The following is a 15798-nucleotide window of genomic DNA, read 5'->3' on the forward strand; positions in this document are numbered from 1 at the left end:
TGAACCGATTTCGTCCATCTAACATTCAAATAAAAGGTCTCAAGGTCCCATAAAAACTGCTTGTTTTTCATTCAGATCCGACATCCAGGAGATTCCCCCTTTCTTCTCGGCGGCCCTGACGATGCACTTATACTAAAGTACGACATATTGGTCACAAATATATTCTACCAAAATAGAGTGCCTGTAACTAGAGTGACCACTTCTTATCCGTAATGTTGGCAATAATTCAAAACATTCAATCCGAAATGTTGGCAGTGTCGTTGACTTAACATTGTAATTGACAGGTCGTTTGCTCGTTTGGAACTGGAAGCTGTCATTCCAAACGAACAGCTGTCGTCACTCTAATTACAGGTACTCTATTAGGTATGCAAATTTATCCAGATTTAGAAAGTAGAGGTAAGCTTCGCATAATCGTTTGTGAATATTTTAATTGTGGTAAACAGAACCGAATCGCGGAATTTATCCAATATTGACGGCTGTTGAGTCTTTTCTGCTCATTTGCAGAATTCAGGTTCCGGATTCAGTTCTAGCATTGAATTCTAAACATGAGTTTTGAGCCGTAATAAAACAAATGAATCTAGTTTCAGAATCCATGGTCCGTATTTAGTTCTGGCAAGCAGGTTCTGAATTTTGGTAATGGATTCTGAGACCGAATTCAGGCAATAATTTCTGGTTAACAAATCAATGCTAAAATTCAGGTTCGGATCAAACATTTAGATTCACAACCCAGATGGAAAATTCATGTCCTGAATGTTGTTCATGAATTCTGCGATTGAAATCCTAAATCACTCATCTGGATTTGAATGCCGAGCATAAATTGAGAAAGTAAAACCAGTTCCAGAATCAGGAATTAAAAATTAGGATTTTGAACTTGTAAATCTGAAACAAAATCGTAACTAAGGTCCGAAACTGAGTTCCAAACCTGAAAGGTTGCATTTTCATTGCGTTACCTAACTGCTCTCTCATTCCTTCCTGCCAGAGTAATTTGATTTTTTTTATTTGTTTATTTATTTAGTTAAAGCTAAAGCTAAAGCTTCAGTCTCCCATGAAATATGTCAGAAGAAGGTTACTGTAAGACAGCAAGTATTACACAAAGCACTATAAAGCGATGTGAATCTTTAAGACCTGTTTGAAGTTCTTGAACGACGAAGAACATCATCATTTTAATTGGATCAATTAAAAAAATTGTATTCCTTGTATTGACAATAATATTGTAGAGTTGAGATGAAAATCGATTTTTACGTTATTAAACTCTGCCCTATAAAAAACCGCACCTAATGGCATGCATTAATTGGAGCTGAACGCTTGAGCAGCACAAGCGACGAACCTCATTAACAACATTTTTCAGTAAATCCACTCAACCATGAAGTCAACAACCGCCACCATGGTAACGCCGTTAGTTCAAGGGCAGCGAAAATGAAACATTACAACGTTACACGGTTCACTTTGTTTTTGTTTAATCACTTACAAGTGTAGGTAACCGACGTTTAATATATCGAAATGAAATAGAAAAGAAATGGGTAAGTGAGACGGATTCCAAAGAGTGTGTAACTTTGTGAAGCATCCAAAATTTTAGTTCGACGTTTGTTTTCTTAACTAGGAATAATCAAAATGTTGAAAAATCTCGATTATAAAATGCTACACCGTCAGGGTTACAACATGAAATCTTTAATTTTTTTTATCAAACCTAAACAAAAATATGTTGTCTGATTGTCGGAATATTTACCAATAGTTGTGCAAAGTTTTGTAATTATTTATTCTAATGTGTTAGAATCTGTGTAGTTGGGGTAGGAGTTGTGAGATCTGTGATTTAATAGATGATTTGAGAAAACCTGATCTTCCATAATGACGAACTTTTTCGTAATACGTGTCCATCGGTTTGAATTATTACTAACGTAATGACAGATTGCTCGGACACCTTGTCTTGAGTAATCTCACGGTTACGATTGACTAGCTGGGGTGATCGGTGAAAAATAATGACGTGGTTTATTCATTAAATGACACGCTGTCATTAGTGAATATGCAGTTAAACCTAACATATATGACATTCTATATGTATAGTAATCAGCAAAAAAGCGGTTTCAAAGCGGTTTTCGACGCTTTGGCATTACAACCACCCTAAGATTTGGATTGCTGCTGCTTCCATCTATTCCGATATTTGCACCCACTGGTGGCTTGACAGGTGGTGAATACTTGCGCAAAGTGCGTGCCGGCAACTTTCGCAAGAACTCATAAATCGTTGCTGACCGTGGGCGCTGCTGTGTGAATAATCAACTACTAACTGGACACGCGACTGGCATTCTAAGCAATAAAATAATACAGTTTATACTAGCGGTGTGATTAGGATGCAGCGCCGGAAGACGGATCTGAATTGCCGCTTTTATTGATAATCGGATTCGGTTTATTGGAAATCTATTGAAAACACGATGCGCAGGTCGTGCAGGTGATTAATCACCGACAGCAGTAATTAGATTAGTTAAAATCAGCAATCAGGTATGTTGATTCATATTGCCGCAAAGATTTAATTCACTTCTTGGTGTTATGATGTATTTCTTAGTAGCGCCTATATTACTATGAGATTCTTTGAAATGTTGCCATTCGACACATGTATAAATCACGCTATTAACTAACAAACTAGATGACTAGATTCGATCAGTATCTAACGAGGAAAACAGATTGAAAAAAATGACATGCGAATCAGCTTTTACGTGCTAATGGGCCCGGGGGCCAGATTTTTTGAAGTGCCCCTAGCTAACTGTCTTTTTTTTGCTCGGTTGATTCTGTCCGGGGCCCCTTAGGACCGTAGGCCCGGGGGCACTTGCCCCCACTGCCCCTATGTAAAAGCGGCCCTGATACGAATACAACTATGTAATGAAAACTGCGAAAAAGATACCACAGGGATGGGACTTGAACCTGTAGATTGCTCCTATCCGAGGAAATCGGTTTGCCAATTAAACTACCATGCATGTAAAACAAATGAAGATACAGTCTGATTGAACAGAAGATCCGAGCATACTTCGCTGTGCTCGGGCGCTACGCCGTTCAATTATTGCCATATTTCTTTGGCAAACCCTCCGCCAGCAATCACTACATGTCGCATCGCAAGTCTATTTTCACTCTCCGCTTTGCCGCCAGACGCTGACTTGAGATTTTGTTTTTGTCACTTTTGCTCAAGGCGGTTCTACGTGTAGACAAGACTTAAACAAATCATTGCTTTTCACGTTCAATCGAAGGAAAAAAGAGGCAATTCTGAAATAACCGTAGGATTATTGAATAAAAAAAATAACCGTAGGAGAGAATCGGATACCTTGGGCCAGTGTACAACTTGCGCCACTCGTGTTTTATCGAAAAGTATTTATTTACATTTTTTATTGTAAATAAAGTGAGTAATTCCTGCGACTTCCATCCAAATTTCATCAACAATATTTGATTTCTTCAAAAGAAAATAATAACCTCATTTTTGTGACGACCAGGTAAATTTTTGGTTTCAAGATTTTTTATCATTAAATTCACAGAATTTGGGTATTTTTTCCTCAGATTTGCAAGAAAATAATTACGGTGAGTACCAGAGAATATGATTTTACAGATTTCATTAAATTTCGAATGTTTTATGAATGCTCATGAACAGAGAAAAGAAGAGAAATAATGTGAAACGGCCCTGAAATGTGCCATATTTGACAGAAAACGCAAATATGTTGTTAGGAAATCATAAAAAACACGCTAAGTGAATATATTGCGTCAAGGGTAAAAACCCATTTCGATTCAAACATATTTTTTAATTCGCATGATATTATACATCATAATTTATAATACTTCTTCTAGTAAAAATATGTTTTTTCAGGTAAATACCACCTATTTCCCTTACAAGGAACAGTATTATTCAAAGTTTTAACAACTGAAACAATTATAGTTTCAATTATGATAGCTGATGATGGTTGCGACCAGCAGAGCTGCCAACTATGTTTTTTTCAAAAATATGTATTTGGTGAAAAAATTAATCTGTACAATATCTATCTCGAAAAATCTCTATAGTGAGGACTGGTTTTGCGATTAAAGATAAGAAGGTCGCGCCACCTGGTTTAATCGTATGGAACCAAACACAAAAACTAAAAATCGGTATTTATCTGTATGAATATTAAATTATCGGTAATATAAGAGAGCATATCTGTATTCCTGTATCGAGTAAACTTCACATTCTAACACACAACCTTCGTTGTCGCACCGAATGGGCATCATCCCGTCCTTCATTTGTTTCTCTTTCTACCGAAGGTCAGTTTAACCACCGTCAGTTTATCTCTTGAAGTAACAAAATACCTTCTACAATTGAATGAGAGAGCGACCTTCGAGTGAGGTTCATGTAAACATTCGAATTGATCCAAGATAATGGATGAAGGTAAAGTAGTCATGATAACTGAAATATCAATTACAAAATAAACATAAATTAATTGTTCTCTCTTTCGGTTTTCATGTTTAATAATTCGAGACACATCTCAATATATTTCAAACAGTCGAAAATGTCGATTTCAACTTGCTGGTGATAATTGAACACTTAAATGAAAACCGCCACCCTCTATTTATCATTTTGGTCGGAGAGAGTTTTGTGTTATCGATTTGATGTTAATGCTTATTCATTCGCACTTGCTCACTACCCACAGTGAAGACAAGGAAGACAATGAAACAGGTACTTGGCACTGCAAACTGAGCAAACAAACTGACTGGGTAGGGTTATTCAATTGACTATGAATTCTGGGCTTCGGAAACAAAAGTAAAACGAATGAGAAGGGATATGCTGACAGTCAGAGGCCATAAATTTCTTTTTATTTTAATAATATTCGATTGAACTTATTTTTTTCACATTTCTCGAATCGGAAGTTCGATCCGAGTAAAATTGAATAGCATGCTATGGGTCCGAAAGACCTTTCATTTGAATCTAAATTTGTAAAAATCGGTTCTGCCCAGGTCCGTACCCAGGCCCAGATCAAAAATAAAACAACTTACTTCTTTATATGTCTAATTCTCGGTGCGCCTTTAGTACCTCTAAAGCACTTCTGAGCGTGAGTGCAGATTCTAAAGTAATTAATCAACTAAAAAGAATCTCCGAATTTGCATAGGAAATAATTAGTCGCATAAGTGAATATTCATATATTCTATGTGTTAAAAAAGAAAAAAATGTTTTTCTACTTTCAACCCTCAATTTCAACCAATTTTTGTGCATAGGGCACATAACCGTTTTTGTATACTTGAGTAATATTCATCTATTTTACAGAGTGTGTTGGTTGATGGGAGTGATTCTCGTAACGTGATAATTGAAGACGATTCAGTTAAGGTAGTCTTCGAAGATCAAATAGGGCGAAACACCTTTGACTTTCGTATCCTTTCGATTCGATCGATGTGAACATTATAATATAACCTTACTTCATACATGCTAAAGATGGACTGCGTGTATTTCAGGCGAGATATAATCGAAACATAACCACAATGACAGCATTCACATACATTTTCATAGACACAACTTATACAAAGATTATATACACATAGTTAGAATAAGCGGCAATAGTAAAATGATTCTATCGCAATTATCAATCGCCTGTATAGAATCGGATCACGAAACGAGAATAAGCGACCGTTTGTTGCTTCAGAGAGGATCCCCACAACAGCGTGCTAACCTTCGATTCTCAGAGATGTCATCGAGAGAAATTCGCTCTCGCACTGGTGTCTATTCTATGTTAAATGAGCCATGTCGGGTTTTTGTTGTTGCGATGATATCGGTCTCTATTTGATGGCACTGATTCAATCGTGTGAAGAGTTGCTGGTGAGCGTTCTTTGATACGATAAAAGCCATCCTTGTTTGCTTCAAATCAATAAAACTAATAGATAAGAACAATATGCACTATGAGGAGCATGAACATATGTAGTACTAGTAATGCAATGTTTCTTTACGCTATGAATCGGCTGCGAAGTCCGTTGAAACAGAAAGAGCAAATTCCATAAAAGGAAAGTACACTCAAGGAAAAAGGTACTTTCTACACACCGACTCAAGTAACCTCAGTACTTCGGAAACTGGAGAAAACACAATTAAAACGCTCTCATAAATGAAATCATCATCTGTCACTAAGCTAACAACGGACCTGAAAATATAACAATAAGATAGAACAATACAACTCCGAATGCTACAACAATAATAGTGAATATTTAACTATTGCCTTCCTGAATTCACTGAATGACAATGACAGCCTACCCTACCACATTTAAAAATTTTAGCTCTGTCGATGGCTGCCTATACACCTCACTTGATAGCACACTAAAATGAAATTCTTGATTGTGTCACCCAGTTTATGAACACACTTCAAATGCCCCGGGTTGGCGGTTCAATGCATAGGACGCTGGTTTACAAGCCAGTTGTCGTATGTTCGAGACCCGACCTGGAAGGATTCTTTGTTGAAGGGTATAGAACAAAATAAAGCAGAGTACTTCACTTCAGGTTAAATTGAGGTAACTTTATTTACAAGCTTAGCCTAGTTCTTAATATAATACATATTACTCAAGCGATGTTTAACTATACTACAATGATCGGCCACTGTCGATCATATGGTATTGTTCAGCAGCAGTGCGTATCGTATCCACACATAGAGAGATAGCTACTATTGTCTTGTTGTTTATTGTGCGCAGAAAGCTTGCGTTCCCCGCTTGCTTTCTGCGTCACTTCTTACTTCTTGTGGTGAGATATCCTCTCGCCGTATTTTGTTTGTGCTGATAGCGATTCACAAACACATATTGCCAAGAATGACAAATTGTCCGCTGCCACGGATGAAATGTATATTGCAACATTCTTAGTGTCAGTAGGATCCATAGTACTAGCCATGCAATGATTCTGTACGCTAAGAATCGGCTGCGAAGTCTGTTGAAACAGAAAGGTCAAATTCCACAAAAGGAATTTAATGCCAAGATTTTGCTTTTTTCAAATGCCTTACAGTGCAGAAATGGGCATTGGTTGAATCGGTTCTATCCGGGAAAACTTAGTTATGTACTCTATTGAGAAAGACACAAAAATCTGTTTAGACCTGAAAAATCGGTAAATCTCATGAACTTGTGTCATTAATTCCTGGAAGTGTAGTTAGAATAGAGTTGATTGTTGGTTTTTTTGTTCTGTTCAACGACTTTATCCAATTATGGTTATTCACCGAAGAATATGCTTCAATCGCCGAGCTAACTCAAAAAATGGCACTGATGCGCGAGTGCAACTGCGCTCATGAGTACCTGGTGTCGTCCTGTGAATGCCAATTATACTAATAAATGCAACATTGTACTAACCATTGAATATAAGCGCGGTGTTAGTTCCACAAAAGCGATCCACATTGGCCTCGATAGTCCGATGCAGTAAAGCAGGAATCAAACTACGCTGCTGTCCTTTGACGATGGCCAGCTGTGGCAGAGTACCCATAATGCAATCGGAGCCGGATTCCTTTTTCAGTTAATGTAGTCTTTCGGTGCAGTCCGGATTCTGCTTACTTTAAATCGTTGCTCGCGATGGGGCGTCGCCTGCTGGAAAACGAGAAACAAGTTTGAGATTTACTAGATGCGTCAATTGGTATATCGCACAGATGGAAATAAGATATACGAGTGCCATAAATATGTTGAAATATTAATCGATATTTTTTTAAGCCGAGCGCTTACAACCGATTGGCGATGAATAATGTATAAGCATTAGCTACTGATTAATTGAGATTAATTGTTAACATTCCACGTATTCATTGAGCTCCGTAAAGAGTTTTAAGGGTATTTGAATGCAAAAAGAACAGCAGCTTAGGGCCAGTACTGTTTTGCTAAATATATAAATGTTATCTAAGTTATCTATACACATAGGCTACAAAAAGCCCGCGCGCAATGTTTGACTACGCGTGCGAAAAATAAAATAAATAAATTATTACTAGCGGAGCGCTCGTAAAAGCGAACCGCGCCCGATGACTGTTCGAGGCGAAAAAAACCCCTCGAGAACGGTTTCGAAAAACTTTAAAATTAAACTCACATTGTCTGCTGCGTTTCATCGTCAGGTCCAAATGTTCGTTCACAGCGAAGTTAACTTTTATCAAATTTCATCAGGACAGTATCAGCAACTTCGTGCCATGGTTCACGGTTTGGTTAGTACATATAAAAACTCATCGCGAGTCCATCATTGCGACCCTTATGTTTTCGTGAATATTAATTTGAAGAACAATAAAAAAAAACTAGGCTGAATTTTACGCAAACGTTTATTCGACTCGACCGACTAACTCAAGTTTATGTAGTAATTGTACTTTTAAATGAGTGGTGAAATTTCTAAAAAAATGACTGATTGAGTAGGGATGGATTCCATTGGAATAATTAGTTTACGCTGGAATGTACGTACGCTTGAGGTGTTTTATAATTGAATATGAAAAAATATTCATTTATGCTGCCAATTCACGGTGGCATTTAAATGCCACTGGGTAAGAGAATTAAAAGTGCAATTTACACTAGTTCTCGACATTACCTCAGATCGCGGACGACAAACCAGTCAAGATCGATCATCAGGTTCAGAGTAATGACCACCATGCAGTGGAATCAATTAGATCCGCTCTAGAGATTATCGTTCTACCATTTATTCATATAGGTAGGCAATTAATATCGGGCGTTAGATGTTGCGAAACTATAATCACCTGTACGTCAACATATTCAACGATCGGAACCCTGCTGAATATCATACCCATCAATCAATGATTCCAGAACGGGTTGTGATTGGATGTTTTTATACCTCAAGTGCCTTCAAGCTCCTATTTGGCCCTACTCTGTCGATAAAGTGTCAAGCGTCACGAGCGCAACGTTCGTTAAACGTGTCGTTTTTTGTCACTAATTCGCTTCGCTTATTCGAGGATGTGAAGTTGTTTGCATTTATGGTCAAAGGTTAGAGAGCCTCCTAACTACCTGTGATTGCGGTTTGATGTTAGTATTAAAAAAAAACTTGCGTTGCCCAATCAGCGTTCTTGTTAAACAAATATCAATATATTGGTCCGTTTCCTAGAGGATAAAAAGAAACCGTCGACGAAATGCTTCAAAACAGAAGGTCAAATTCCACATAGCATAGCAGGCTTTTCAAAATTTGTTTGATTGCGCTGCTTGTTACCAATCTTATTTTACCCTAACGAGCATCAATCCACATTGCGCAACGTTACGACCACGAGTAATTGGAACCATAAGGAAATATAGTCATACCTTCATCAATCGCTGAGTAATCCAATTAAAACCCTTAACAAACAGCTACACGCCGTAAACAATCCGTGAAGAAGTTTATCGACGATGATAACTTACAATCGAAAACATTGTGTCTGTAGTTGATATTTAAACCGGCTTGTAAAGATAAATACCAAACAAAATTAAAGTTTTCAGTTCCATAAGGAATTAGCTCTATCTACGAGTGTTCGGTAAAGCTGGCGGTTCCATTCATTGGAATTTGCGCATTCGCCGTTCGAATTATGTAGTTAACTCGATAATTGCATGGGTGGGTAATTTTTCAATTGGTACCGATTGGTATGTGCATATCTTTGTGTACATTCCGAAATAAAATTTACATTTTTCTTTTGCGGCAGAAATATTCGAAATGACTACATAGTTTAATTTAAGTCGTTTGTTTTTAAAATTTCTAGAACCAATTTTGCTAATAATTAGCTTAATTTTCTTGTAGTGAGGAGCAGGGCTTTCAGAATGTTTATCTGGTACTTAATTTGACTGATCGAGAATTTAGCAAAAATCAAGGCTCTTTCCCTTCTTTTGTCGTGAATACTTTCAAAATTTACCCTCTGAGAGAGTGATAATTTTTTGATCGTGAATATCTCCTGTTGTATCAAACGAATCAACATAATTCTTGCGGCATGCCATGGGAAATATGATCACAATTTTATGATAAAATTTTCAGTTGTGTGACATAAACTCAAATAGTTCAAAATTAAACTTTTCTGAAATGTTTGGTATAAGCGAGTATCAAAGGGGATAATCAATAAGCCGCATTTGCCTTTCTCGTATTTTGAAAGCTCATAACTCAGTGGTCTGTGGAAGGATTTATATAATCTAACTACCAATAGAATCGAAAATTTTCAACTTGAACGTATATGGCAACAACATTGAAGTTTGTCAATAGAACACTATTGAAAAACCTGTTTGATTTAACCTATGACAGCACCAGCCAATCAGAACGCGAGATGTCTGCATCTATACAAGAGCATCCATATAAAAGTTGAGTGGTTCATTTTTCCTACCATTCGCTGAGCAACTGTTCCCGAAACAAGACACACGAGACCAACATCAAGGACCTGTCGTCTCACTGTTTCCCGTTCTGCGAACAGGAAAAGGGGCTGTCCGTACACCGCTGCCAGTAGCAGGTATAAAATGAAATGTGATGTGAGAACGAGACACTGTCAGCACGATGGCACCGAAAACCGGTAGAAAGGCAGCCAAAAAGTCCAGCAAGGCCCATTCAAAGCACTTTTAAGTTAGCCCCGAGTTAGCCACTAAAATCGCTCTGACTATTTAATATTACAGCTTCATTCGGCTTTCTTAACGTTGAGAATTGATTCACATTTCTTGAAAATTTAACTAATATTTTTAAAACAGCTAAAAACACTTATTTCTTTTCCCCATAAATACGTTTATTTCTTAAGGCAGTTTACATAAGTTTTTCTTCGCCGTAGCATCACTTTTACATAAAATTCTAATAACGCAAAGAATTTATCAGTTGAGATCTGACATCACGATACTCCACGCATGTCCAAACGACATGATCAATATCCCGATAACCTTCGCCACAAGCACAATGATTAGTCTCGGAGAGCCCAATTCGAAGGAGATGTGCATCTAACGTGTAGTGATTGGACATGAGTCTGGACATCACACGAATGAAATCCCTACTCACATCCAGTCCCCTGAACCATGCCTTTGTCGAAATTTTCGGAATAATTGAGTGCATCCACCGACCCAGATCATCTTTATCCCAAGAACCTTGCCAGCTGGCAAGTGTTCTTTGGCGAGACGAGCTATAGAATTCGTTGAAAGCAATCGGTCTCTCATAAATTTCACCCTCAATAGCACCACGTTTGGCTAAAATATCGGCTCTTTCATTGCCAGGAATGGAGCAATGAGCCGGGACCCAGACTATAGTGATTAGATAATTATTGTTCAATATGTCGTTCAGGCACTGTTTTATTTTGCCCAGGAAAAACGGTTCAGTCTTGCCAGTCATGTTTGAGCGAATGGCTTCAATTGCACTCAGACTATCTGTGAAGAGGAAATAATGGTTTGGAGATAAAGTGACGATTACACTCAAACTATAATGAACTGCTGCTAGCTCTGCTATATAAACAGATGCAGGTTCTTGAAGCCTAAATGAGGCCGAAACATTATTGTTGAACATACCAAACCCTGTCGCTTCTTCAATTCGCGATCCATCCATGTAAAACATTTTCTCAGAGTCAATATGCCTGAACTTACTTGAAAATATTTTTGGGATTTCCACCGAGCGTAGATGATCCGGGATTCCACGCACTTCGCGCTGCATGGATGTGTCGAAAAATAAAGTTGAGTCAGGGACATTTAGGAGGCTGTCACGGATAGGAATATATCTTGAAGGATTGATTTCCTGTAACATGTGATTAAAATATACTGTCATGAATTTTGTTTGAGATCGAAGCTCGACTAGTCGATCGAAATTATTAATTACCATGGGATTAAGCACCTCACATCTTATTAGCAGGCGTGATGAAAGCTCCCAAAATCGATCTTTTAATGGAAGAACTCCCGCCAGAACTTCAAGACTCATTGTATGTGTCGAATGCATGCAGCCTAAGGCAATTCGCAAACAACGGTACTGAATTCGCTCAAGTTTGATAATATGAGAGTTTGCAGCGGAACGAAAACAAACGCATCCATATTCCATCACTGAAAGTATCGTTGTTTGATACAATTTTATTAGATCTTGCGGATGAGCACCCCACCAAGATCCTGTTATTGTTCGAAGAAAATTTACTCTTTGTTGGCATTTCGTTATCAGATACCTAATGTGTCCTCCCCACGTGCATTTGGAATCGAACCACACCCCGAGGTATTTAAAAGTTAAAACCTGTTGGATCATTCTTCCCATCATATGGAGCTGAAGCTGCGCGGGATCATGCTTTCTTGAAAAGACGACTAACTCTGTTTTCTCCGCAGAGAATTCGATACCAAGATGAACAGCCCAAACGGACAAGTTATCTAAGGTATCTTGCAATGGTTTATGCAGATCAATAGCTTTGGGTCCAGTAACTGAAACCACGCCATCATCTGCCAATTGTCCTAGTGTACATGGGGTTACAAGACAGCTGTCAATGTCATTCACGTAAAAATTATGGAGAAGCGGACTGAGGCATGAGCCTTGCGGGAGACCCATGTAGCTAATTCTGAATGTTGCCAAATCGCCATGTGAAAAATGCATGCGTTTCTCTGACAAAAGGTTGTGCAAATAATTATTTATAACCGCTGGGAGTCCATGTTATAAAAACACTTATGATGTGTTTAATACTCTGCTCCTAATTCCATCTCAATGGATTTTTATCCATCCTATCGTTGATCCTTTATTCATCCTATAAATTAGCAATGGCGACAACAATCAAAACAAAATATTCCACTATTACACTCTCAGGTTCAAAATGTCAGAATTCTTCTTAAAAACGGCCTAATGCCAACTATGAGACAACACACGATATATTTAAACCCAGTTTGAAATCATTTCAACGTTTAAAATTTTTTCGGTCGTTTCCGTTACCTTTCGTTTTAAATTTAAAATTTTATTGCAAAGTTAATTTGGTGAACTTTAAATAAAACCAAAAACGGAATTGTTACTATTTAGGCATTAGCCCTTCATAAAACAAAGCGCAGAGCCAGAGATGCCATTTATACAGATTTATCTGTATTGTATAGATTTTTGCGTTTGCATACTGATATAAATCAATGTACAGATTTATACAGATTTCCTAAATTTAATACAGATTTGTACAGGTTCATGATTAGACTTTTCTCTCTGAGTATCTAATAGTATTTGATTGCAGTGATTCTTTAAAAGTTTATTATCCAACGGACAAATCCCAATTTTAAAAAGGAAATCTTGTATGCATCTAATTGATTATGATTAACATCATTTTATTAGTGAAAACAGATAGAGCCGATATAGACTTTCTATGCAAAGTAATACATATTTTCTATGAAAATATCTGGCATCTCTGTGCACAGCCGATGAAACACACACACCTCACAGCGTTATGTTGACATATAGCGGAAAGGAACCAGTGCTACTAGATTTGCCACAATGGTTATTTCATTAGTATTTCACACGCTTTTTCTGGTAATATTCGAAGCCGAAACAGTTTTATTGAAGTAATAATATCAATAATATAATTAAACTAATGCGACGAATACCAAAAACATACTTTTTGATTATAAATTGAAGAAGAAAAGCAATTTATTTTTTGTAACATTATGAGAAAACTTGGCAACTTCGCGAAACCAAATGAGATGAAAACAAAGTGCAATCAAGTGAACTAGACTTTTATTGCTTGTCGGGTAATTTTTGAAGTTTTAAATCGTTAATTAAACAAGTGGCAAGCGAACATTACTAATTATGAAGTCATCCAGCATTCAATAGTAGTGTATTTGTGCGAAATAGTGATCATGTTTTGAGACGAATCGATTAGAAGATATTCAGAAACATGACAAACTGTAAATCTTGAGACGAAAATGTGTCCTAAATTGAAAAGTGAGTTTATTTTAAATGAAAAAAAAAAAACGATCACCGAAGAACTTAAAACCATTTCTTTCAATAGGAAAGTGTGACAATAGCTTTTATAATCATTTTAAAATATTTCACAGTTTGGTTCAGGTAGGTTGTAAAATATTATTCATGTCCAAAGTAATGAGGTGAGGGGATGAGATGGAAATAGGAGCTCAGATGAAATAGGGAGCCGCTACCCTAGTTGAATTTTGTCGCTTTCCTACCATTTTCTGAGCAACTGTTACCGAAACAAGACACACACGAGAACCATCTCAGATCTCAATATTTCCTACCAAAAGATTCATCAAAATGGAAATTAAAATAATTTGTACCGTCACTAACACATTCAATTACGAACAGCAATGCGAAAGTGATGATGTTGAACACATCTATATACTAGTATGGGGTCGTGTGAAAACATGTCATGCGAAACAGGGTTGCCATATATACAGATTAATCTGTATTATTATTATTATTATTATTATTATCATTATTATTATTAAAATTACTCTTGCATACCGAAGATCGTCGATACATTTCCGACCAGGCCATTGCAATTGTCTCGTACTGAAATTTCGAGAAGAATCTGATATCTTCGAACTTCATAGCCTCAATAAAAATAAACTACAGCAAATTAAAAAGGAATTGTTTCAAGTTTGGATTATATAGTTGTAGAATAGTAGCTGTTTAATGTAACTAATCTGTACTTTAATGTAGGTGCATCGCCTCAAACTCTATTAGTGAAAAAGGAGAAAGCTTGCACAATTCATACAATCAATCAACTAACTGATATTCGGAAAAGTAATGGGAGCGTGCCAGTTTTTTCGTATTCACGACATCCAGTTATGTCTCTGACATTACCCACCCGCCTTTTTTTTTCTTTCAAATCAATGCCTTCTAAAAACATTTGCGAGATTCGAATCGAATTGTCGTTCTATGATAGGAAAAAACAACAGTCTATGACTATAGTGACTGTGATGATATCCGACTTCAAAGCAGACCGTACCGAGTTTTCTAAGATTCATCCGGAAATAAAATGAGACGTTGAGGAGTCTAGGTGGATTGATAGGAAGATTCCAAACGCCTTCTTCAGTATTCGGTGGAGAAACTCTATCATTTTTCATTATGTAAAATCCAACAGACGTTTCAAGGTTGTTTTGGTCAAAGTACTTTTGGAATTACCAATCATTTTACAATTGTTTGGTTTTGTCCCTTCCCAAGTAAAACTTATGAAAAATGAGCGATTGACATTCATAAACCACACTCTAAAATCTTACAGTAACATTTTTTAATACGGTTCAATTGAAATTGGTACTTCCATGTAATTAGGGCATATCATGCGATAGACCCTTTTGAAAGTTACAAAAAATAATACTCATTACCGAAATGAGCCATACCGAGCGGAATTTACTGGGGCCCGTTCCACTACCCAGTGAATTTTGTCGAGCCGCGTCGGACCCGATTATCGGACCGATAGAAAGCTGAAAGCTTTAGCTCCTTGCTTTGGTATCTCTTCAGTTTTTTGCACTAGCGATATACAATGTAAACATAACTCTTGTTCGAGACGTTACCATAAGCTTTCGAGCATGATCCGTCCGATGTTTGAATTTACTGGGTATGGATCACATATTCGCGATAAGAAAATTACTTTAGTAGTGTAGTTCAGTAGTTGAATGGAAAAACTTCAACAAATTGTAACCAGACAAACGTAATTTTTCTGTTTGATTATAACTGATGTGCGGGCTGGTTCAAATCAAATGTTCGTTGCTGAGAACTTGTTTAGTAATTCTCAGTAAGTCGCCCAAGCTCCGCCTCTTACGCTTTTCAGGTTAAATAGCAGTTTATAATACATGTTGCTATATATTCAACTTGTTCCATCAATTTGTTTCGTATAAGTTACTGTCATCAAAGTGTAATAACGTGTGCTACTTGGGGCAGATTGTGTGTTAGATTTTTAGCAGACGAAACAGCACTAGAAGCTATTAATCAAA

The 15798-nt window shown here is 37.1% G+C and overlaps 1 protein-coding gene across 3 annotated transcripts in view; it reads right to left on the minus strand.

Moving 5' to 3' along the window:
- Positions 1 to 15798, minus strand: part of LOC131440358 (beta-alanyl-bioamine nonribosomal peptide synthetase ebony) — a 102543-nt gene that overhangs the window by 13356 nt on the left and 73389 nt on the right. For 2 of the 3 annotated variants that reach the window (XM_058611606.1, XM_058611607.1), the window contains exon 2: positions 7312 to 7542. In XM_058611606.1, coding sequence (XP_058467589.1) covers positions 7312 to 7441 — 130 coding nt within the window. In that variant the 5' untranslated portion in view covers positions 7442 to 7542. The remainder of the gene's footprint in view (positions 1 to 7311; positions 7543 to 15798) is intronic. The other variant, XM_058611608.1, reaches the window with a different exon arrangement.

This window comes from Malaya genurostris, chromosome 1, assembly GCF_030247185.1.
Source record: "Malaya genurostris strain Urasoe2022 chromosome 1, Malgen_1.1, whole genome shotgun sequence".
Taxonomy (NCBI): domain Eukaryota; kingdom Metazoa; phylum Arthropoda; class Insecta; order Diptera; family Culicidae; genus Malaya; species Malaya genurostris.